Source organism: Heloderma suspectum, chromosome 6 (assembly GCF_057233095.1).
Source record: "Heloderma suspectum isolate Gila_16-S chromosome 6, 16-S_ref, whole genome shotgun sequence".
Classification (NCBI taxonomy): domain Eukaryota; kingdom Metazoa; phylum Chordata; class Lepidosauria; order Squamata; family Helodermatidae; genus Heloderma; species Heloderma suspectum.
The window spans coordinates 68,618,820-68,641,555 of record NC_139463.1 but is presented as its reverse complement, the minus strand read 5'-3'; the positions used below and the strand labels follow the sequence as shown (position 1 = coordinate 68,641,555).

The 22,736-nt window shown below is 43.5% G+C and overlaps 1 protein-coding gene across 2 annotated transcripts in view; it reads right to left on the bottom strand.

Moving 5' to 3' along the window:
* The window catches only part of NPEPPS (aminopeptidase puromycin sensitive), a 105,394-nt gene that overhangs the window by 11,488 nt on the left and 71,170 nt on the right, over window positions 1-22,736 (bottom strand). Inside the window, exons 10-16 of one of the 2 annotated variants that reach the window (XM_084804732.1) lie at window positions 19,618-19,782; window positions 19,298-19,402; window positions 15,465-15,525; window positions 12,357-12,466; window positions 8,978-9,041; window positions 6,465-6,604; window positions 3,794-3,928 (exon numbers count right to left, since the gene is read on the bottom strand). In XM_084804732.1, coding sequence (XP_084660858.1) covers window positions 3,794-3,928; window positions 6,465-6,604; window positions 8,978-9,041; window positions 12,357-12,466; window positions 15,465-15,525; window positions 19,298-19,402; window positions 19,618-19,782 — 780 coding nt within the window. Of the gene's footprint in view, window positions 1-3,793; window positions 3,929-6,464; window positions 6,629-8,977; window positions 9,042-12,356; window positions 12,467-15,464; window positions 15,526-19,297; window positions 19,403-19,617; window positions 19,783-22,736 lie in introns of both variants that reach the window. The other variant, XM_084804731.1, reaches the window with a different exon arrangement.

The following is a 22,736-nucleotide window of genomic DNA, read 5'->3' as shown; positions in this document are numbered from 1 at the left end:
CTGCGTAAAGGCACAATTTAACACGAAGTGCAGAATTCAATATCTGCTTTTTCAAAAAGCAAGTTTCTAGCACACATCACTGTAAAAAGCATCTTCAAAATGCCAGGCACTGCTCATGTGAAATCTCAGGAGAAAGTGCTTCCAAGGATCGAGTGGGGCTTCAGCGCTCTGCATAGCTCCTCCCCACAAGCAGAAGAAGCAGCAAAATAAATCATGCAACATTAGCCACCGAAAAATTGTGGCCAGGATCCAAAGAACCACAAAACCAATTTCAGGCACTTGGCTTTTGAAACTGAGGGGAGTATCAAAAACAAACAGAAATACAACATGAGAGTCAGCTATTCAAGTCAAAAATTCCAGTGGGCTTGCAGAATTCCCCTAAGCAGCAATTTGGATCCCCACTTCATACTGTATTTGCATAATTTATTCAAGTTTCGGAATCTTATTATTTATTTATTTATTTATAATATTTATAATATTTATACACCGCCCCACATCAAAAGATTTTGGAGCGGTGAACAGCAAAGATAAAAGAATGAAACACCATGTTAAAACAAATAAAACATTTTTTAAAAGACAAGTTCCAACAGGGCCAAATTTAACAAACACTGGTCACTCAAGGAAGGCCTCTCGAAATAATAATGTCTTCAGGAGGCGCCAGAAGGAACACAATGTTGGCACCTGCCTGACCTACAAAGGAAGGGAGTTCCACAGGAAGGGGGCCACCACGCTGAAGGCTCTTTTCCTGGTGCACTCCAACCGGGCCATGGGTCCTTGTGGAACCACCAGGAACATGCCCTCTGATGATCTCAGTGACCAGGCAGGTAAGAAAGGAGGTACTCTCTCAGGTATCCTGGTCCCAAGTTGTTTAGGGCTTTGTACACTAGTACTAATCCCTTAAACCTGGCCCAGTAGCGAATAGGCAGCCAGTGCAGGTCCCTCAGCAAAGGAGTTGCATGCTGAAAAGGGGCAGCTCCTGACAACAGTTGAGCTGCTGCATTTTGCACTAGCTCCAGCTTCTGGGGCAGCCTTAAGGGCAGCCCCACATAGAGTGCATTGTTACTAATGCCTGTACCACCGTGGTCAAGCAACCCCTGTCCAGGACAGGCTGTAGCTGGTGAACCAGCCGAAGCTGGTAGAAGGCACTCTGAGCCATGGAGGCCACTTGGGCCTCCAGCGACAATGATGGATCTAGGAGAACCCACAGACTATGAACCTGATCTTTCAGGGGGAGTGCAACTCCACCCAGAAAGGGCAATGAGCCTATCTCCCAGACTCAGGAACCACTCACCCACAGGGCTTCCGTCCTGCCAGGATTCAGCTTCAGTTTATTGGCCCTCATCCAGCCCATTACTGAGTCTAGGCACTGATTCAGGACTTGCACAGCCTCTCCTGCTTCAGATGCCACAGGGAGATAGAGCTGTGTGCCATCAGCATACCGATGACATTTAGCTCCAAATCCCCTAATGACTGCTCCCAGTGGCTGCATATAGATGTTAAACAACACTGGGGACAAAATGGTACCCTGTGGCACCTCGTAGCTCAATTGCCAAAGGGCTGAGGAACAGTCACCCAATATTACTCTGATACCCATCCCACAGAGCTGATCCAGGAGGATACCATGTTTGATGGTAAAAAGCCGATGAGAGATAGAGCAGAATGAACAGGCATCAGGGTGACCAAGGATGATTCAGTCCTGGAATGAGATTGAAACCCAGACCGGAATGGGTCTAGATAGTCCGTATTCTCCAAGAATGCCTGCAGTTGCTCTGCCACAACCCTCTCAAGTAACTTCCCTAAAAGGGGGTATTTATGACTGAGTGGTAGTTGTCTAATACCATTGGGTCTTCTTCATCTAATACCAGTGGGCTTCTTCAGGAGTGGCCGCACTACTGACTCCTTAAGGACAGCAGGGACCACCCCTACCTATAGGGAAGCATTTATCACTCCCTGGTCCCACCCAGTCATACACCCTCGGCTAGCTTTTATTAGCCAGGAGGGGCAGGGATCGAGAGGGCATGTATTCAGTCGCATTGCTGCAAGCACCTTGTCCACATCATCAGGCCGCAACAACTGGAACTGATCCCACAAAATCGGGCAGATGGTGGCATCAGACACCTCAACTGGAAATGCACTAACAGCAGCATCAAATTCGCTGCAGAGACAAACGATTTTGTCCTCAAAAGTGTGATGTAAAGAGCTCGCGGGTCCTCGACGGAGCCAGAGCCCTTTACTGGGGAAGGTGTTAACAGCCACCAAACCACCCAGAAGAGCTCCGCTAGACGACTACTTGAGGACGCAATGGAGGCAGCAAAATAAGCCTTCGTTGCTGCCTGCACTGCCACACAATAGGCACAATTATGTGCTGTAGAGTGTGCTCAATCATCTTCACTTTGAATCTTGCACCATTTGCACTCTAGCCGACATCCAGCCTGTTTCATTGACCACAGCTCCCAGTATACCAGGGAGCAGAACAGGCTCCACAGTGCCGGAGGGCACTCAGGTACAATCAAATTAATGGCCCTCTGCATTTCATTGTTCCACAATGAGGCTAGGGCCTTGCCTGGATCACCAGCTCTCTCCACTGGAAAATACCCAAGAGCATTCAGAAATCCATTGGATTCCATCAGTCTGCTGGGATGGATAATCCGAATAGATCCCCCACCCCTGCAGGAGGAAAGTAACGCCGAAGGTTCGAATCTCACCAGGAAACGGTCTGACCCTGACAATGAGGTTACTTGGACTCCCCCCAACCCCCAAATCTTCAGACTACCCATCTCACAACTTGGAGCAAAAACCAAATCAAGGGTGTGCCCTGCCTCATGGTTGGGCTGATGACAGACAGCCCCATGGCTGTCATGGAGGCCATGAAGTCCCGAACTGGAACTCAAGAGACAGCGTTGGCATGGAAGTTGAAGTCACCCAGAACCACCATCCTGGGTTCCTCCAACACCACACTTGTGACCACCTCTGCCAGCTCAGTCAGGGAGGATGCTGGGCAGCAAAGTGGGCAGTACACCAGCAGCATCCCCAATCTGTCTCTATGGCCCAACACCAGGTGGAACCCCTCAAGGCCCGCTCCAAGGTGGGGTGGTCTCCTGGTGAGAGAGATGGAAGTTCTATGAACCAGAGAGACCCCCCGCCCCCGGCCTTCCAACCTATGTTGGTGCTGCACTGAGTACCCACGTGGGCAGAGCTGAGTCAGGTTGACCCCACCCTGCTCACCCACTCAAGTCTCAGTAATACACGCCAGGTTGGCCCTCTCATCCACGATTAAATCGTGCATGAGTGCAGTCTTATTGCAAATGGATCTGGTGTTAAATAGCAGCACCGCAAAGCAGGAGGGCTCAGTGGAAGAGCTACCAGGTACATGAGAGCTATAGGAGGGGGGTAGACAGGGAACAGTGTATAAACACCTGTGACTCATTCTACTATGATGTCCCAACCCCTTCCTCCTGCCGTATCAAGAATCTCGGTAATCTTTAAAAACAAAGTACACAAAGCCCAGGCTATTGACTTAAAGTCAAATGTTCTCTTGCAGGAAAACAGCACTTTAGCCAGGACTTTAAGACTGGGCCTGCAGAGCTTTTGCTTGTCACACTGAGGTGAAATGTACATACCTCCCTAACAAGATGTCAGATTCATTAACTGAAAAGATGCTGTGCCTCCAGACATAGGGCCTGGCTCTTGGGAGACCCATTTCTACAGCAACAGGAGCAATCTGCTGTGAAACCATAAGAAGCGGAAGGGGGAAATGCCAGATTAGAAAAAGGGAAGGCAGACAAGCACTTACCAAAGAAAAAAGATCATTCTGCAGTCCCAGCCTGTCCACGGGGGGTAAGGAGAGATCGCGGATGGCTGGGAGCAAGCTCTCCAGCATGTCAGAACTGTACTGTGTACGGTAAAACCCGACTGTTCCCAGGTTTAGCTGAAAATATACAAAGGGAAAAATCCAGTTAGCAGCTCACAGAAGCCAATGTGCATGCTTGAGAAATAAAGCCACGGTCTCCAAGTTATCCTTGTCTGTATCTTTGAGCCAAACATGGAGAACAGGATAAATAACCCTAGCAATAGTACTTTGTGCGGCAAGGTAAAGGAAAATTACCACCATCAGAGGGACAACTTCAGCAGAGGACGGAATGTTCCAACAAGAGAGTTAGAGGAGAGATGAACGTTCCTGTACTATCAAATTGGCAATCAATAAAATGGCTCATTTTCCTTGGCAAGGATGATGGGAGAAGATGTGCTTCCTACAAAGCTCAGCTCGGGGGATTCCTTTGTCAAAGTCCTTGCAGTCGGAAGGTTCTCTGAAATCAAGATGCAATGCAACTCCCTCACGCCGACTACATTTTTGTCTCGTTTAAAATGAAGGAGACTATACACATCTGAGCAGGTTCATTAGCAACACAACATCACTCTCTTGTCGGAACACAACTCATTTATGGCCTATCATGTTTAAGGCCACAACTGTATGCATCACCTTTAACTGGCCCCTTTAACACTGTCTGCTACTAGTAGGTAACTGCTAACACCACACAAAACATAGCACCATTTTAATTTCTATTGTACTTTCCACTATAGAAAGCATTTTGTCTTTCTTCTCATTGATCATTGAACAAACCTACAAGGTAGGTCAGGTAGAGAGATGGTGATTTGCATATCGCCATGCAGCGAAATTCACGTTTGGAATGGGATTGGAAAACCTGCATCTCATGTTCAAATGCATACTGTCACCACACAATCATACATGGGGCTGGTGGAGGGTGCTGAAACATGCCCAATTTGCCACCATCCCAGAATGGTGTGGGACAATCATCTGGTTATAGAAAGAGACTGGGGGTGGCAAGCTACAGAGCCAGAGACTACCAGCCTTAATAGCTATTGATACTTCATTTAGAAACCCCATGGCCACCATCTTTTCTCTACTTGTGTAAATATAACTATTGTGCCAACATTCACTGAGTCCCAACCCTCTTTTTCCTGACTCTGGCAAACCTGTGGAGGCATAAAACGAACAAAATTCTTAGCACTCCAACATTATGAAGCCCAATTAACTTGCGCATTAACAGAGATATCCCAGCTCTGTATAATTTAATCCAAGTGAAGAGCAGAGTAAGGGATTCTTCAGTGCAGAATTCCAAAGAAAGCATGTGGTATTGGAATAGTGAACTATATTTACTCTGTTCTGAAATGCAGAACTGTACTAGTCCATACAGTAAAAGTTCAAAGTATCTCGTGCGAGTGCGTGATTGGGCAACAGGCACTGAAAAATCTATTCCGAGAAGATAAGATTTTTTTTTGGCTCAGGATGAACTTTCAATTGAGCCACAGTTGCTATGCAGTCATTAAAAAAAAAAAACCCTGCAATTCAGCTCAACAGTTTTCTTGGGGTTTGGGCAGTAATTGTCTATGGACTGGATTTAACAATTGTGTTCTTCAACCAGCAGAATGGACACCACTGGCGGATCGAATTCCCTTCCCTCTGAGGTACCCCATATATCCCCCAATCTGCTCTGGAAAGTTCAGAAAGCCTCCATTGTGGATCTGGGGTGTGTGGGGGAGCTGAGTGTGGGAGAGTGGAAGGGGAACTCCTGTTGACGTCCTCTCATGTAATGTTAGATGTAGCCCTACTTATATAAAAAATTGTATGCTGCCAATTAGCTCTAAAAGGGACCCCAATTAAAACACTGAGCCCTTTTGAAGTTGAATCCCCCCTCATTAAGTTCCCTTACTAAACAAATGCTATGAACGACGCTGTGAAGCCTTCACAGGAAGAAGGCACAAGAGGCAGAGGGAAATTAACAAAGCTGGACACCATCTGGTAGAAGTGTGGCAAAATGATGACTCAACATCAGGTACATTTTCCTCATGGAGAAAAACTCTGTAACATTAAGAGAAACTCAGAAATGGTATATGCCAGGGGCTGAAGGAGGTAGAGGGAAGTTAATTTGTTAGGAATGTTTCATGGGTAAGTGCTGGAAATGAAAAGCCATTTGCAAAATCCTGTCAAACAAAGGATACTACCTGGACCATCACCTTAAGTTCAGCCCCATCATTTCAGGTCTTCAGTTACTTTTTCAGACAACAGCAGCTACCATAACTTTACAGCTAGATTTCTACCAGAATGACCCGGGACGTTTGAAAAAAATGGCAGTGGATGATACACACTCTCATGGGAGGCTTACACAAAGAAATACATGCAAGCCAAGTCCTGATGGCATAATTCTGGCTGCAAACTGATTATGGAAGCAGCAGTTCCAAAGCCCCGGTGTTTGGGTTGTGTGGTGGCACAACATTAAGAGAACAAAGGCATGACTTAGTTAAAAAATATGCAGCTCAGACTGGTCTGCTTGTCAATCAAGGTGCTGTTCAGGAAAAGTATGAGATATCCCATCTTAAGATGGCAGGTTGGACAATTAGTCAAGTCCCTTCAAAGAAATATCTCCCCTTTTACATCTGCTCACCTTCACCCACTGCTCTGGCTTCACATCTTTCAAAACCAAGGTCAACTCCGTCTTATCCATCAACACTTGCATTTTGGCATGGGTTGGGTCTTCACTTGTACAGATGCTGATGGGAATCATCCACAGAGGGTAATCCTCCCCTATATGAAAGAGAAGAAGGACGTCTGACAGAACAATGCATGGTTTGGTACACTGCCCAGTCCCAAGGAAAACACCCCCAAGATGTTATAGGAGTGAAGTCACAGCTGCTTCCAGCACATTTGTACAGTGCTGTACAAATTCATCCAAGTTTCTATATTTTTTGTTGAAACACAACCTGTAAAGCACTTTGGAAATCTAGCAACTTAAATTTTCTGCAAAGAATGCTCTTTGATGCAGTTTTCTAGAGAAAATGAAAATACCCAATAGGTTGAATCTGGCAACTACGTTTTCCAGCCACTTTGAAGGTGGAGATTTAAATAAAACTCAGGCTATATTTACATGAATTATTACTCCAGTTTAACAAATACACTTTCGGGCATATTCTGTTCACACTAAAGTAGCACAGCATCTGCTAAAAATCAAAGCCATGTGGTGCTAATTTTATTGGGAAGCAGTCTATGTGAAGCAGAGGCCACAAAACAGAACTCTTTTTAACTAAGCTGGGCTGGTTAAAACCAAAGCACCCATGCTGCAAACTGATGGTTGTCATTTCAGACACCCAACATGATTCCAATTTTTCACTACTGTGCTGCTAGGTAAAATGCCTGAAATGGAAGTTAAAAGTGAGGCAGGAACAGGAACATGGATTCCTCTTTGAAAATTCCTTCATTCTTGTACTTTTTGTGTGAACATTCCAAGAGCTGGTCCTGCTCTTGCTCTTTTCCTTCACAGGGAAAGAGGCCCACCCAAGAGAATAGCTACTTAAGCAAAACCAAGCAGGATCTCTGGGACATGTCTTCATGGAATGAACTACTCCCAAAGTTATTGCTCCACTTATTTCTTACTTTGAAATATATACAGCCTTCCCCAACCTGGCACCCTCCATATGTTTTGGACTTAAACTCCCAGCATCCCTAACCATTGACCATGCTGACAGGGACTGGTGGGAGTTCAAAACATCTGGAGGGTACCAGGTTGGGGAAAGCTGATATAGGTATACTGCTTTTCAACCACAATGATTCTCAAAGTAGTTAAAATACAACGTTAAAATTGCATGAGAATAGCATAGAAATACATCCTTCAGAATAAGCCCTACAGAAGTATCCAATGCTGCTCACTTATGTTCGCATTAATCTTGTGTTTAATCTGATGAATGGAAGAGGAGCAAAGAGAATGAAAAGTATCTTTGAATAAGAAATTAAGAAAGCTTGATCTGTTCATCTTAGAAAAAGAAAGGCTGAACAGGGACATAACCACACTCCACAATAAATCAGAGAGGGTAAGTAGAAGCATAGAGCTGTTTGGGTTACAGATAACTGCAGGAATAAGGCTATGAACTGACCACTACCAAATTTAGATTGGAAACTAAATGAGTGTTTTGAGCTACTGGGTCTGGAACAGTCAGGAAAATCAAATAATTTAAAGGGCTCTGGAACCTCAGTTGTGCCCCACTACAGTAAAGAAGGGTTTCCTCCCATATACGAGCATGTGGGTCCCCTTGGTTCTCCTCTGAGGCAACAGGGACTGCCACAATTAGCTACAAAACATTATACACTGTGGACTTCCTCCTCAATAAAAGTTCTTTCAGAAAGTCTGCTTGAGTGACTCTCTCTCAAACCCAGGATCTGAATGACAACCATATTTGCCATCAGGAACGTAATACTACAATCTGCCTACACCTACACCCCAGATTGCCTGGTTTGCCTTTTTATTTTGTGCTTTCTTCTGAAGCACATAATTTGACTTGCTTACATGGGTCATCTGATGCTATTTGCTCTAAAGCCCCTTCCTGAGCAATTGCTCTTGAACTGCAGCCTGGATTATGTTGGTTGATGGTCCTGCCTTCCAGCAGGGGTTATACTAGGTGGCTCCTTGGTTCTTTCTAACTCCATCATTCCCTAAATGCTCAGCATCCTTCACACTATATTCCTAACAAAGGGCCAAATATCTGATTTGCGACATGTGTATGACAGTGGAGCATTGAGTACATCATTGAATCCATTCAATACTAGATTTTTATGTACAGGGAAAAACAGCTGGGTATATCCATTTTTCTACCGCCTTCCAGAAATATTTCTGTAAGTCAGCTTTGGATACACATACATACTACTACATTGCAAAGCAAATTTAAAGGCAGTTTATGATCTTCCTAGTTAAAACATGCAGACTGTAAGAAGGAAAAACACTGTGAAAATTAGAACTTCAGACTTAGTCGTTTGTTTTTTTAAAAGGTCAAGTTATTTCAAACATCTAAATCCTAAAAAGGACACCTGCCTGCACAAACTGACAGTGCAAGTGCTGTTTCGCGGAATGGTTGGTGTCACGTACAATATGGTGCGATGCTTGGTTCCTGCTATTAGCCATCGCCTTACCACTATATGGTCCGCTGGCACAGAATTTCTTCTGGACTAGCTTCAACACTTTGTCATCTTCTTGCTGGAGTGGAGAACAAGAGGCCAGAATAGTACTCACAGGGTTCAAAATGCCTCTAGTAAGATCATATGCCCAGAACTCTTCCAACCATGAGGGCCTAATTCCTTGTCCTCACTGGCCACATTAGGCTTGTAAACAATGTTCAAAGTCTCCCTGAGCAACTTTCTGAGCCGCCTCATCTTGTCCATTTCTTACTCCCCCCTATTTTTTGCCCCTCTCATCCCCACATATCTTTTTTGGCTGATCCCAATGGACTCTAGTGCCGCAGTCACAGCTGACATGTTTTCTTATGATACAATATTTTACTTCACATAATATAACTGAAAAATGATGGCCAGGACCGGGTTATCAATGGCTACTGCTACACAGGACAAATGAGGCTCTAGCACAACAAATGAGGTAGTCTGCTGACCTGACCTATTCAAGTAAAATGTGGCACTGGCTTAACCTGATATAGGGTTCAATTCAGCAATTTGATTTCAGTGCCAGGACCCAGGCCCAGAACATAAGATAACATACCAAATGCATTTTGAATTGGGGGAGGGGTGTCCAGCTAAAAGACTCTCTTCTCCAAGTCCCTCAGACAAAGCTGCTAATAAGATTCCTGGGATATATAGAGGACTAAAATATGGACTTTTATGAATGAATGACTTTCACCACAAACAAAAACAAACCAAAAAAGAATGTAAGTGCTAAACCTAAGTCACTTCTGGTTATTCCAGAAGTGAGTTCTGGGGCTTGCAAACCAAGTTACCCACCTGAGGGATGGATGGGGAAGAGAACAGCTCTGAGCCCTCTATTGAGTAACTAAAGCCAAGTCCCATCTAGGATTAGGGGATGGCACTTCCAGGTCAAAGAGCAGAATTACCAGGCTGATTTAAGTACCCCATAGCACCTTTTCAAATGAAGCAAATTTGCCACAATTAAACACGTCATCATATTGTTGTATTATTTGTTTTACAAATACAATATGTGTTAGCAAAGTCATACCAAAGTATTGGTGCAGCACAGTGCTTAAGAGCATGAGCCATGACCTAGGAAATTCCTGATACAAAGCTCAGCCCAGCCACAACGTCCCTGCCTGGTCTTGAATGAGACACTTTCTCTACCCCCAGATTTGCATCTGTAATATGGGGATTATATTGGCCCACCTTACACAGTTATATTTACTAAATGTATAATAGCATTAAACATCTAGGATAATGCTATACATTATTGTTAATTTTAAAAGAATGTGAGCATTCAGTTAGAAAAATGAAATACTATTTATACTTCCAGTCCCCTCAAGTCCTGGCCTTTACCACATTATTCTTTATTTTACTTACAACTCCGTATAAACTTAAGATAGCTCCCTTCCTGTGCACTTAGACCGCATTCCTACTGAATGTGTCCTCGATGCTCAGAAGCCCTTCCGACCATCAAATGCAGGGAGGCAGAGCAGCAGAGGCAATCTTTGTGTCCTCATCCTCGCCTGTCTAGCAATAGCACTTCAGAGGGGGAGGGAAGGAAGCTTGAAGAGGCTCAGGATAGCTCATATCCTGGCCTCTCCAGTCTCCACCCCTCCCACCAAAATCTCCCTTTTCCCCTTTCAACCTTGGAGCACAGCCAAAGTGGTTCTTTCTGTCTCCAAGCTCAGAGGGGGGGGGGGATCCCCTGTATCTATGGCCCCTCAGACAATGTCTAGGGGATATAGAATTGCTCCCTCCCAACCTTAATATTGTTGGTTAGGGAAAAAATTCAGTCATGCCCAAAACCTGTATCCAGAGATTTGAAAGTTATCAGAATGAGGTGCAAAATGGGTCTGCTGCTTGAAGTACTGGAGGAGCAAGGGCATTCTAGCAAAGCAGCTCATATATCTCATATCTTTAGTGCCTGCTAGTCTTCCTCAGAACTGGGGGGTAGAAAAAGAACTAGGGATTTGGGCATGCCCACTGCATACATGTGCACTTCCAAATGGCCTGCCCATATTAGGCAGCCACCCTGCATACCTGTTCCCCATTTACTGCAGAACTAGAACTACACAAAAACATACAAAATCTGCTTGATTTGCATCATTCACAAATCACAGAATTTTCATTACATTTAGGGCGCAATCCTATCCAGAAAGGCGGCTGCCTCCGAACTTGGAGGCAACTGCCTATCCAAAGCAGGGCAGGAAAAGCACGGAGGGGATCATTCCCTCCGCGCTTCTCCTGCCCTGTATTTTTGGCTAGACAGCCAATTGAGGCTGTCTAGCCATGGGAGCATGGAGCAGGGAAGGAGGCTGCTGTACGACACATAGGATGTTTTACACTATTTAGACTTCCAGTCCCTTCAAGTCCTGGCTTTTACCACTTTATTTTTTATTTTACTTACAACTCCATATAAACTTAAGATAGTTCCCTTTACCATAGGATGTGTCGTACAGGCGTTTCCGCCCTCCCCACCCCGGAACGCCCCCAGCCACACCCCTTTTCGGCCACTCTGTGCTCCTCTTGCGAGGAAGCAGCGCGGAAGTGGGGGGAGGTCGGTTCTTGGAGAACACAATATACTATGGCTGCCTAGCAGCCATAGGATTGCTTCCTTAAGTGCAGAGCAAATACAACCCTATTCTATCACCAATCTCTACAGAAATTACTCAATTTGGTGATTTGAACAGGTGATGCTATCAAAATTAGTTTGCAGATTTGCTTCATTTGCATAGTCTATCCAGTTTGGAACCTATACTGATATGACAGACATTTCCCCACTTCTGGTCTTGCCATATATAAAATATCCCAAATTCTATGAAGCCTTCGATTCTGTAATAAGAACATGAACATTAAATGTTTCTTAAAAATTGACTAATTTACTAAGCATAGATATTGGTGGGCTGTTTTAGGCGGAGTACACAGCCACAGATGCAATTCAAGACATCATGCTCAACCATAGTTCAGGAAGCCAAACTATGCTTTGGTATGATGTCTGTATTGACAAACAATGCTTTATATTTGTCTAGAAAACTAGAATGAGAAAACCGGGCTTGAAGTGTGTTTGCAAAACATGATTTGTGTCTTCTCCCCAGGTTTTTTTTTTTCTCGCTTTTTGTTGTTGTATTTGCTTTTTTTAAAAAACAAAACACTCTGGCTTGATATAATGTCTGAATTGACAAGCCATAGGTTCCAACCATTGCTCCAGAGGCTTCTTGCACTCCAGAAATCGGAGTGCTGAGCAGACAGAAAACGAAAGCAGAGAAATTAGCTCTAAACCATGATTTGACTATATGTTCAGAAGCTCAAACCATTGTTCTGCATGTTGTCTGAACTGAGCCACCATCAAGGTCAGAAATCATATGCCTACCTGCTCCACCTCCACATAAACAAGTGGAAACCCCATTTGCTTGGTCCATGTATTCATCACAGCAGCAATAGGTTTACCACTAGCATGTTCCAGGCTTTCCCAAAGGTCCTCTGCAGAACGAAAAAAAACTCAAGTTAATTAGCCCAACACCCAGCACTAAAGAAAACATTTCAAGTCTCTTTAAGGAAATGCCGCACAATCTGCTTTGATCCTGGTGGCCTCAACAACCCTTTCAACAGTATTTTAATATGCAAAGTAGTTTTGTTCCTGCCTCCTCCAAGCACCTTTGATAAGCCAAGTTGCTATTATTCCCACTGAAAAAATGGGGAACTGAGGTAGTGAAATCCTCCATGTGGATTCATGGCTGATTTGCTCTCCCAGTCCAAGTCTATCCACCAGATGCACAGCCACATGCATAGGATGCTCCCAACCTAGACTTGCTGCAGCCTTAAAATGGCTTCCATCTTGATCCACCTCCCTGAAGACAATAGGCCAGTTTGCACAATCAAAATAGGCCACCACGTCTTATTTAAATTGCAGAGCATGCCAGGCACAATTTGAATAATCACCACCCAGGTCTGGCTTGTCATGTCATCCGAACCTGGGTGGCATGACTTGTTGGAGGGCAAAACAACCCTCCAATAACCTTACAACAGCCCATGAGTTATTCGAGGGTTATTCCCCTCCACACACAAGCCATGCTGCCTGGGTTCAGACCACACGACAAGCCACATGAGGGCAGTCATTATTCAAATTGCACCCTGCATGTGCCATGATTTAAATAATTTGAATAATTTTATTTTGCTCGTGCGAGCCGGGTCACTGAGAATACTTCAGAAGTAAAAGGTTTCACTACAGCAGCTCTGCTCCTTTTGCGACCACAGTTTTAACTCATAACTGCACCCAAAATTGGTACTGAGTCCGTATTTTTCATTTCTCATTCACTTTGGTTCTACATTGATTGCAATGTAGACCCAGCCTATCTTCTGATGCCTATAGCTGCAGTTTTCCATGCAAATGGCATGACACACGCAGGTGTTTCAGACAGAGTGCACGAAGGGCCCCCATTTTAGAAGTAATTAAAAAGGGCTGACATCCTCTCTAAGATTCCCTGCCACCACCAAGATGTATCAATTTGCTAAGCAATGTAACTCAAGGTCTTCTTGTCAGTTTCAGGAATCCCTCCTATGAGAAACAAATGGGAGGAACTAAGTTTTCATTTCTCCCATTCATTTCTATATTGTCATTTGTTTCTCATAGAAATCAATTAGAAATAAACGGGTGCATTTGTTTAGTTTTTCATTTGTTTTAGAAATGCATGCACAGTGCTGGTATTTTCTATAGGGCAACTTTTCTACAGGAGAAATATTATGCATTTGCAGTTGGGGTAGTTATGATTAGTTTAGCATGCACAAATCAATGCATTATGTAAACTAGTAGCACATGAGGTGCTAATGACTGCCAGCTGCATGAAATCCAGAGCATTTAACACAGGATTTGAATTGCATCAGAAATCTCCTTTCAGTCCTGTCTAGAATGCCAGCTTATAACATCTCAGAATCATTTGTCTGCTCAGATCTCACTGAAGCTGACATCCCAGCAACAGGCTGCTGCCAGACTGGTTCACAGCTTGTGCCAGGAATTATTTGCTTACACTTCCTCCTGATGTTACTTGGGAGGTTTCATTTATTTGCCTTTGACCCCTCTGTAAGCCTGTATTCAGTGCCTATTTGCGCATCCAGAATCCTCTGTTTCCCTGCCACCCACATCTTTCCACTCTGGCTTCCCTAGTCCCAACTCTATCCAAGCAGCTATGCTGCCCATGTCTAGCAAATCCCCAGCACATGGGAAACTGCTGGCAAGTCTGACCAAAACATTACAGAACCCACACAATAGGAGCAATCCAGATATTTATGTTCAGTCACAACCAATGTTTAAACCCATAGTTAAGTGCTTGAATTCCACTTGTTTCAACAAGACCTAGGTGCAGCTCAGTCCTCTTTCCTTAAACCAGTATATAAGGAAATGGGGAATGACTTGAATGTTTGCGAAGAGATAACACTTGAACTGGCCTTGAGTTGTTATATGCTTGCCAAGTTACACTCTAACAGAATATAATTGATGAAGAAGCTTCTTTCCCACCCTCCACAAACCTTTTCCCTCGATGACTGGAAGATGGAATGCAAAGAACCACATACCTAGTTTGCAACAAACAAGTGAGCTTTGGACTTGTCTTTCTTGAAAAGATCAGCCTCCTGCCTCCAGGGCAAACTATTTTTGAAACTGGGAGGACTTTCAAAAGACAGTTTGCGATATGGTGTTGGGCTCTGCTATTGAAAGTCAAAAAGCCATTGGACACACCAAGTCCATGGGCATACCAAAAGTAACTCTGGGCATAGCCAGAGAGCAGTTGTGTGTGTGTGTGTGTGTGGGGGGGGTTTGTAGTTTTGTGACTACCTAGCAATCTCCTTAGAAAAAAAAGGAGGGCTTGCAAACATACGCTTTTGTGAACTTATGACCAGAAGCACTACTGAATGCCTGGATCGCCAATCCCAAGAGACACCAACAGGGCCAAGGTATTTAGGATTACAACCTCTGTAGGCAGAGATGTGCCATTTCAGCTCTTATGTTCTGTACAGAACCTAGCACATTGCTGATGTTAGAAAAAATATTAAGAGCAGCAATAGCTGAATATGGGCTTTCCCCCAGCACATCATATATTATTGATTTTCAGACATTTAATTCTACACATACCCCACAACCACTACCTTTTTTACCTTAATACCTTAATACAAGATCAACTTCTTTGTGGTGAGGTAGTCAGAAGTTAGTAAGAGCCAAGTTTCCAATTCAGATATGATATGGTTTTCCCTCTGATGTGATATGATATATCTGATATGGTTTTCCCCTAAAGTTACATTTACCACTGCAATTTTCCATTAGGCCAGAGAAAGCGACTGTGAGAAGGGCCAAGTACTCTTAAAGCTGTAATTTAGTAGAAAACACTTTGCTGGCGAACTTTTCTGCCTTTTCATGGAGAATTCAGCCTCTCTCTAAAATGGAATGGAGCCAAAGGGACAACTTGGGAAAGTACAGACACAAAATTACCTGTAGCTGCATTCTTATGTTGGAACTTGGTAAGATACAGGTGCATTCCTTTCCGGAAATCCTAGAACATAAGAGTTTTAAAATAAAAACAAAGTTTTCAGAAATCAGCTTATCACTGCACAGAAGGTAATGTGTTCTTTTCCACAAAACAATCATTTTAAAGAGCTAACAGCGATTTCTGGCAAACGAAGGCTAAATTCATACACCCTAAGTTAAACGTCTTCCATAGACCTACATCAGCTTCCACATTGCTGACAGAATGCTTCTGGTACCATGTAGAGCTTTAAAATTGGCATGAAGCTGAGGAACAGAGCCACAAGCTATAGTTCTGTGATAGGAGAACAGTGTTCAATTTAAGACCACACCTAAAAGAAGATACTGTAGAGCTGGGAAAAGTGCAGAAAAGGACAACTAAAATGATCAAGGGGCTGGAGCAACTCCCCTATAAGGGAAGGTTACAACAGCTGGGATAGTTTAGACTGGAGAAAAGATGAGTAAGGGGAGACATGATAGAGGTGTACAAAATTATGCATGGTGTGAAGGAAGTGGATAGGAAGACATTTTTATCCCTCTCTCATAATATTAGAACATGGGGTCATCCCATGGAGCTGACTGGTGGAAGATTCAGGACAGATAAAAAGGAATATTTCTTCACACAGCGCATAGTTAAAGTGCAGTAATGCACTATGACAATACTGCCTCTGATAATGGAGGTAGCATATAGCCTCAGGACCAGTAGCCGCTGAAAGCCTTATCCTCCAGGAATTTGTCCAACCACCTTTTAAAGCCATCCAAATTGGTGGCCTTCAGTACAATAGCTAACCAGTTTGGATGATTAGACAAATTCAGAGGATAAGGCTATCAATGGCTACTAGTCCTGAGGCTATATGCTACCGCCAGTATCAGAGGCAGTATGCCTATGTACCCCAGTTGCTGGGGAACATGGGTGGGAGGGTGCTATTACACTCATATCCTGTTTGTGGGTTTCCTGTGGGCAGCTAGTTGGCCACTTTGTGAAGAGAATTCTGGATGGACCCTTGGTCTGATCCAGCATGGCTCTTCTTATGCTGTGGAACATGGAAAGCTATTACAGTGTAATACTTACATTTTCTTCCAACAACCTATTCTCAGCAAGACAAGGATGCTACCTACGTCCTTTAAAGTCAAGTATACAACAGTCAAGGACCCCCTCTGCCCACAACAAGCCAGGTGCTTGATGGGAGTTGCTATTAACTGAACAGGACAGTTTTGCATGCAACTAAAAAAACAAAGACACTTAGGAGCTGCTGGGTGCCCACATTTAGAAGTGCCCATTGTTAAATAAACTGGTCCCAAGAAGGGAATCCTCTCTAGAAGCTTCTCCATAATTCAGAAACACTCTCTGAAAAGGATTTTCCTTGTGAAGGGAAAGTAGCAAACCAGTTATATACTGTGGTACATAAAGTGGGTCGGTTCGAATGACACAACAGCCCACAGTGGCTTAATTTAGCTGCAGAGGCTGTCGGGTGATGCCAGGCGCCCAGCTTACTGTGGCTTGTCATGTGAACCTGGGCAGCATGGCTTGTTGGGAGTCGGCAGCAACCAAACAACAGCCCATGGCTTATTTAAGGGTTGGTGCCCATTTCCAACAACCCACACTGCCTGGGTCTGCATGATACGGCAACCCATGCTGGTGAGGGTGAATATGTAAATTCCGCCAGCATGTGCAGTGGGGCAAATAAGCCACCGTAGCTTATTTGCCCGGTCAGTGTGTGTCTGAATAGCACAGAAGCAAAAGCATACCCTTCTTCACGAAAATGTAGCCCGGAACGTCATTAAAGACACATGCCATGTTTGAATGTCACAATCCAGGGTTTAAAAAAACCTGGGTTGTTCTGCTATCCAGACACAGCCTATGTCTTTAACAATGTTCTGTTGCTGGGAACGAAGCAGGAGCGAGTGAATGTGCTGGCTCCTGCCAGCTGCTGCAACCAGGAGGAACTAAGTAACACTTTGTCCCTGGGTTGCTGAGCATGACATCTGAACCAGGAATTCTGGGTTGTTGGGGGACAGAAAACTCAAGAGTTTGAACCAATGGTTGAACCATGGGTTCCAACTCTGGGCTGTCTCTCCACCAACAACTCAAAAATTCCCAGTTTCGAGATCACACTAACCAACCCAAGGACAGAATGTCCCTGGGATGCTTAGCCCCAGTGGGAGCAATTGGGTAGCAGGAGTCAGTCCTGCTTCGTTCACAACAACCCTGGGTTTTTTTAAAAAAAAAACCTTGGGTTTTTGTGATGTCCAAAAGCAGTCAGAGTTAAATTCATAGTTATAGAAAAAGCTAATTAAGGTGATCCAAGAATTTGAGCACCATGCCTAAAAGGAACGAGTATAGCATTTGGGGCTTATCAATTACGGGAGAAAAGATTACCGGGGGTTGAGATAGAGGTTTTTGAAGTTATAAATAATATGGAGAATTGTTCTCCCACTACATGGTCGCCCAATCAAACTGACTGACAAAGAGAAGAACATATTTCCATACCGTGGACTTAATTTATGGAATTCACTCTTACCATAGTGCAACTCTGGCCGCTAGGTCTAGATGGCTTTTTTTTTTTTTTTTTAAGGATTAGATCAGTAATCTTCAACATTTCCATACCGAGGACCTCAGAGAATCACAGAATAGTAGGGTTGGAAGGGGCCTATAAGACCATCGTCATCTTTAAACTTATCCTGCAATACAGGACCCTCTCCTAATTTTTGACAGAATACACCCATCTTTGACATGCAATTCTTCCCCCACCCTCTCACCCCTCTGCTCTCTACCCCTTAAATGTTAAAAAAACAAATAATGTTGCTGCTGCTATTTATTTGTATTTAATACGTTTCTATACTGCCCAATAGCTGAAGCTCTCTGGGGGAGTTCACAACCAGTGTGATCCATCTTAAATCAGGGCATGAACCACCAGCTGAAAACCAAAGTATTAGACAAATTCATCGAGGATAGAAGTAGCTCTATCAGATTGGGGGGGGGGGGATGATTACTTCATTTCCATCTTTTAAGTATGCAAGTTCTTGAATGACATAGAACCATGCCTTTCCAAACAAAGGTGGTGCCCACACTGTAAATACTCTGTGAACTAAAGCACAACTGGTCAGATCTGTTGGTTTTTCAGTGTCTAGTCAAGATGTGGTTGTTCCAGAAAACATTTTTTTGCTCTTTTGAAAGAGGGTAGATCTGTTCCCACTGCTGGGACTGATGTTGAAATCTTTTCGGCTATTGTCTGCCAAAAAATGCTTATAAATGGTGCTCTGCTCTTCTAAAAGTGTTCATTGCTGGTATTTGCTCATATTATTTTATGGTGTTGTATATAACTGTAGGTGTCATGTTAATGGCACAGAATGGAGTATAGAGATTTTAAATATAATGAAAGCCAGCTATCAGCCATTGTAGATAAATGGAACCATCATATGCAGAGATAGCATTTGAATATCAGAAGCTGAAGACAAAGAGAAGGGGGGAGTCATCAACCTTCATGTTCTGCTTGTGAACTCCCAGAGGTGTTTGGCTGTGCTGCTGTTGGAAAACAGGATGCTAGATGAAGGGTGCAATCCTATGCATGTTTAGACAGAGAAAAGTCCTACAACTCCCAGCATTCCCCAGCCAGTCAGGCAGGGGAATGCTGGGAGTTGTAGGACTTCTTGCTGTCTAAACATGCATAGGATTGCGCTCTAATAGACCTTTGCTTGATCCACCCAACACTCGCACATATAGCCTCCCTTTACTCTTAAAAGTACAGAACATCCATAGTTAACTAGAAGTCAATTGAAAAGAAATTATACATGTTTACCTCGTCCCCAATGTAATCATGTAGCATTCGAATTACTGATGCACCCTTGCTATACGAAATTGCATCAAATATTTCATCTACTTCAGAGGGATGGCCCACACTGACCTGAGGAAAGAAAAGCAACAAGTCATCAGAAAAGACTGCATATGGCTTGCATACCAATTAGTTTTACAGCAATAAGATCCATTAGTCTAGGGTACCATATTATTCTTCATTGCTTCCCCTCCCACACACACACTCCCCCCCACCTGATCGAACACGCTAAAACTAGCAGGGAGAGTACATGCAAACCCCCACTAACTGCAGCACTTGGCACTCACTTCAATAGGGTGACTGTTGTCTAAGGCATCAAGCTCCTGAGCTCGTGTGTAATCAGCAGAAACAAACTGGGTCCAGATATCATATTCTGGAAAGCAATGGTCTACGCAGAGGTACTCAATCCAGGATGCAAAGCCCTCATTGAGCCACAGATGGGTCCACCATTCCTACAAAGAGGTGAGAAATTCGGAACTAAAACCACAGCTTTATGATGGATTTCAAGACACAAGAATAAGAAGTTGCCATCAGTCTCTGGGGTATCAGGTCTTCTCCAACACTGATACCCCAGATCCTTTTAAGTGGAGATGTGGAGCTTACTCAAGCCTCATACCAACGGCTGCAATTCTATTGTGCAGTTCTATGCATGAGGAAAAATGGGCGTAGAATTCAGTATCCTAAGAATTTGTGGTCTTTTAAAACAGCAGGTTTATAACCCTGACAGCTTGAAACTGTGTAGGCAATGTCCAATGAAATCTCAGAAGCAGCTTAGGAAAAAAGTAGTTCCAGTATTCAGGAACAAATATATCAAAACAGGAATGTCCCGTCCCCCCCCCCCCCCCCCCCGGTCACTGAAGGAATGTTTTGTTTAGTGGACTAAGATTTTTAACTGGAACTGGAAATGCAATACAAACTAAAACTGCAACACAGTAACTCTCCTCTGTGACAAATGAAACATATTGTCACTATCAGTGTCACCAATGGGAAAGAAAGTTGCAACTGAATTCTATATAGATAAACTCAACTTTATTTTTGAGGTGACCAGTTTCCCATTTTCATTGCAGTTCCAATTAGATCAAGTTTCAGTGCAAAGTTCTGGGGCTTCAAAGTAGGGAACACTGCCGGGATTAATGCAACTGTGAAAAATAAAACCTCACCTTTCAAGTCCCCGAGCAAAGCCTCTCCTTTTATAATTTTCCCTTAGTTTTTGAACGTTTAGGTAGGCAGACAGCCAAATGCAGGCCTGGAGGGCAAATCAAGCCCAAGAAGCAATCATATCTGGCCCTGCTGCTATTCAAAGTTGGGAGGAATAAGTTATAAATCTCTTTGCTCATGTCTTGGCTCAGGGAAGCAAAAGCAGACAGGGCGGGGGACAGAAACATTGTCTTCCATTCCCCCTCCCCAGTTACCTTTTTTTGTTGTCCGTCCCCCTCATTGAACAGTTTTGGATTATGAAATATTTTCATTTAGAATAATGAATAAAATAAAGACAAGGTGTTTGTATATTGTTACCCAGCCTTTACTCCCCCAAGATGATTTCTAAAAACTACGTAATAGCAATACTTTTATAGGAAGACTAATGATGTAAAGTTTCTTGAAATGTTGGAGGGACTGGGGGGGTGTATGTTAATTCTCTCTGTAAGATTTCCAGTATTTCTTTTCCAGCAAAAATATATTTTCCTGATAGACATTTAGGGATGTGCCAAGTCATGCTCAGTTTCCCAACATGTGAGTACAGTCACCATATCATAATATGTGGAGAAATATACATTCTTGACCGTTTGGGTTTTGTTCTGTGTTTCTGGGATTGTTCTGGTTAGATGCTATAGCACTTAATTAATGCAGTTCTAAACTGCACTAAACCCACGCGTGAAATACCGTAGGTTATCTTGCCACTGCCACCACACGCAATGCAACAATGCACTTGTTATACCACCTTTTGTAAAAAAAAAAAAAAAAAAACCCTTTGAGACTTTGGTCTATGGAACTCACTGCCACAGTTTTTAATAAAGTTCCCAATTAGGCCTCACCATTAAAAACCATCCCCCGCTTTACTCTAGAACCTAACCACCCATCAGTGGGTGTGTTGCAAAACACGCTGTGTTGCAAAACCCTCTTTCAACCCTAGTACTAGTGGCTGAGGAATAGTGCAGGCCCTGAGGACACAAATATTTGTCATCCCTGTCTTAGGCATTCCTGCATTAGTACCAATCTGCTGCAGTTCTTTACTTCTGTGTGTCGCTCATGTTACTTTTCCCACTCTTTGCATGTTTTCAGAAGACGCGATCATCATTGTTTTTGTGGACACATTGAGAGGGTTCACACATAACACTAACCCATGGTTTATTTAACCCATGGTTTGTTGCCCTCCTCCTTTGCCCGCTCCCTCCTTGTATCCCAAATGCCTTTGTGGTGCTGTAGTACTGGTATGTACAGCAGCTGGGTTTGTTTGTTTTTTACTGCTCTTACTCATTGCCTCTGTAACCTGTCAAAACAACCCACAATTCTGGGCTCATGCATAACAAGCCACAGTTGTCTTTGACCCAGTTGGCACATCACGCTGAAATTCCTGGACTGTTTAACCCAGGAATTGCTGGCAACAAGCACAATGTCTCCAAGGCGCTTCTTGTTTCTGCTTTCAATTAACAACACAAGAATGCCCCATTCCTGGGTTGTTTCGTGACATATGAACCTGAAAACTCTGGATTGTTTATGGATTAACAACCCAGAGTTAACTCCACAATTGCCCATGGTTTGTTAGCACAGCTGCATTCACACAGCATGACAATCCAGAATTCAAAAAGCCATACCACAGGTTAGCATTATGTGTGAACCAGGCCACTGGGTCTAAATACACACACACAATTTCATGTTTATTTATACACACACACACACGTGCGCATGCGCACCTCTGCTCACACCAGGAACTTTCCTGAGGTGTGCAGAAAAGGACTCGAGGTATTTCAGTGGGGACTGAAAGTAGCCAGGTGTAGATGATGTCATCCCATCCCAAAATAAATTGTGTGTATATTCTGAATATGTAGACTCAGCACTAAGTTCTGTACCAAGATAACCAAAATGTGTAAGTTAGAAGTAAATCTGCATACCTTGCATTATTTATTCTGTTTCCGTTAGTTATGGAGAAGGACAAAGAACCACGCAGGGCAAAAACCAACAACCCGATCACTATAAATCCTGCCTTAGCATCTCTAGCTTTCCTCTTTCTCCAGATACTGACGTTCAAACTTATGTTCACAGCCATACAGGATAGAAACTTGTTTCTTTTAGTGGAAGCTGAGGTTCACAGGATTATTAAATATATCCTACTTTTCTTTACAAAAAAAAACTTACACAACAGGAACTCGCAGGCAGCCTCCTGCTCAAGCATTGACCAGACAGAAAC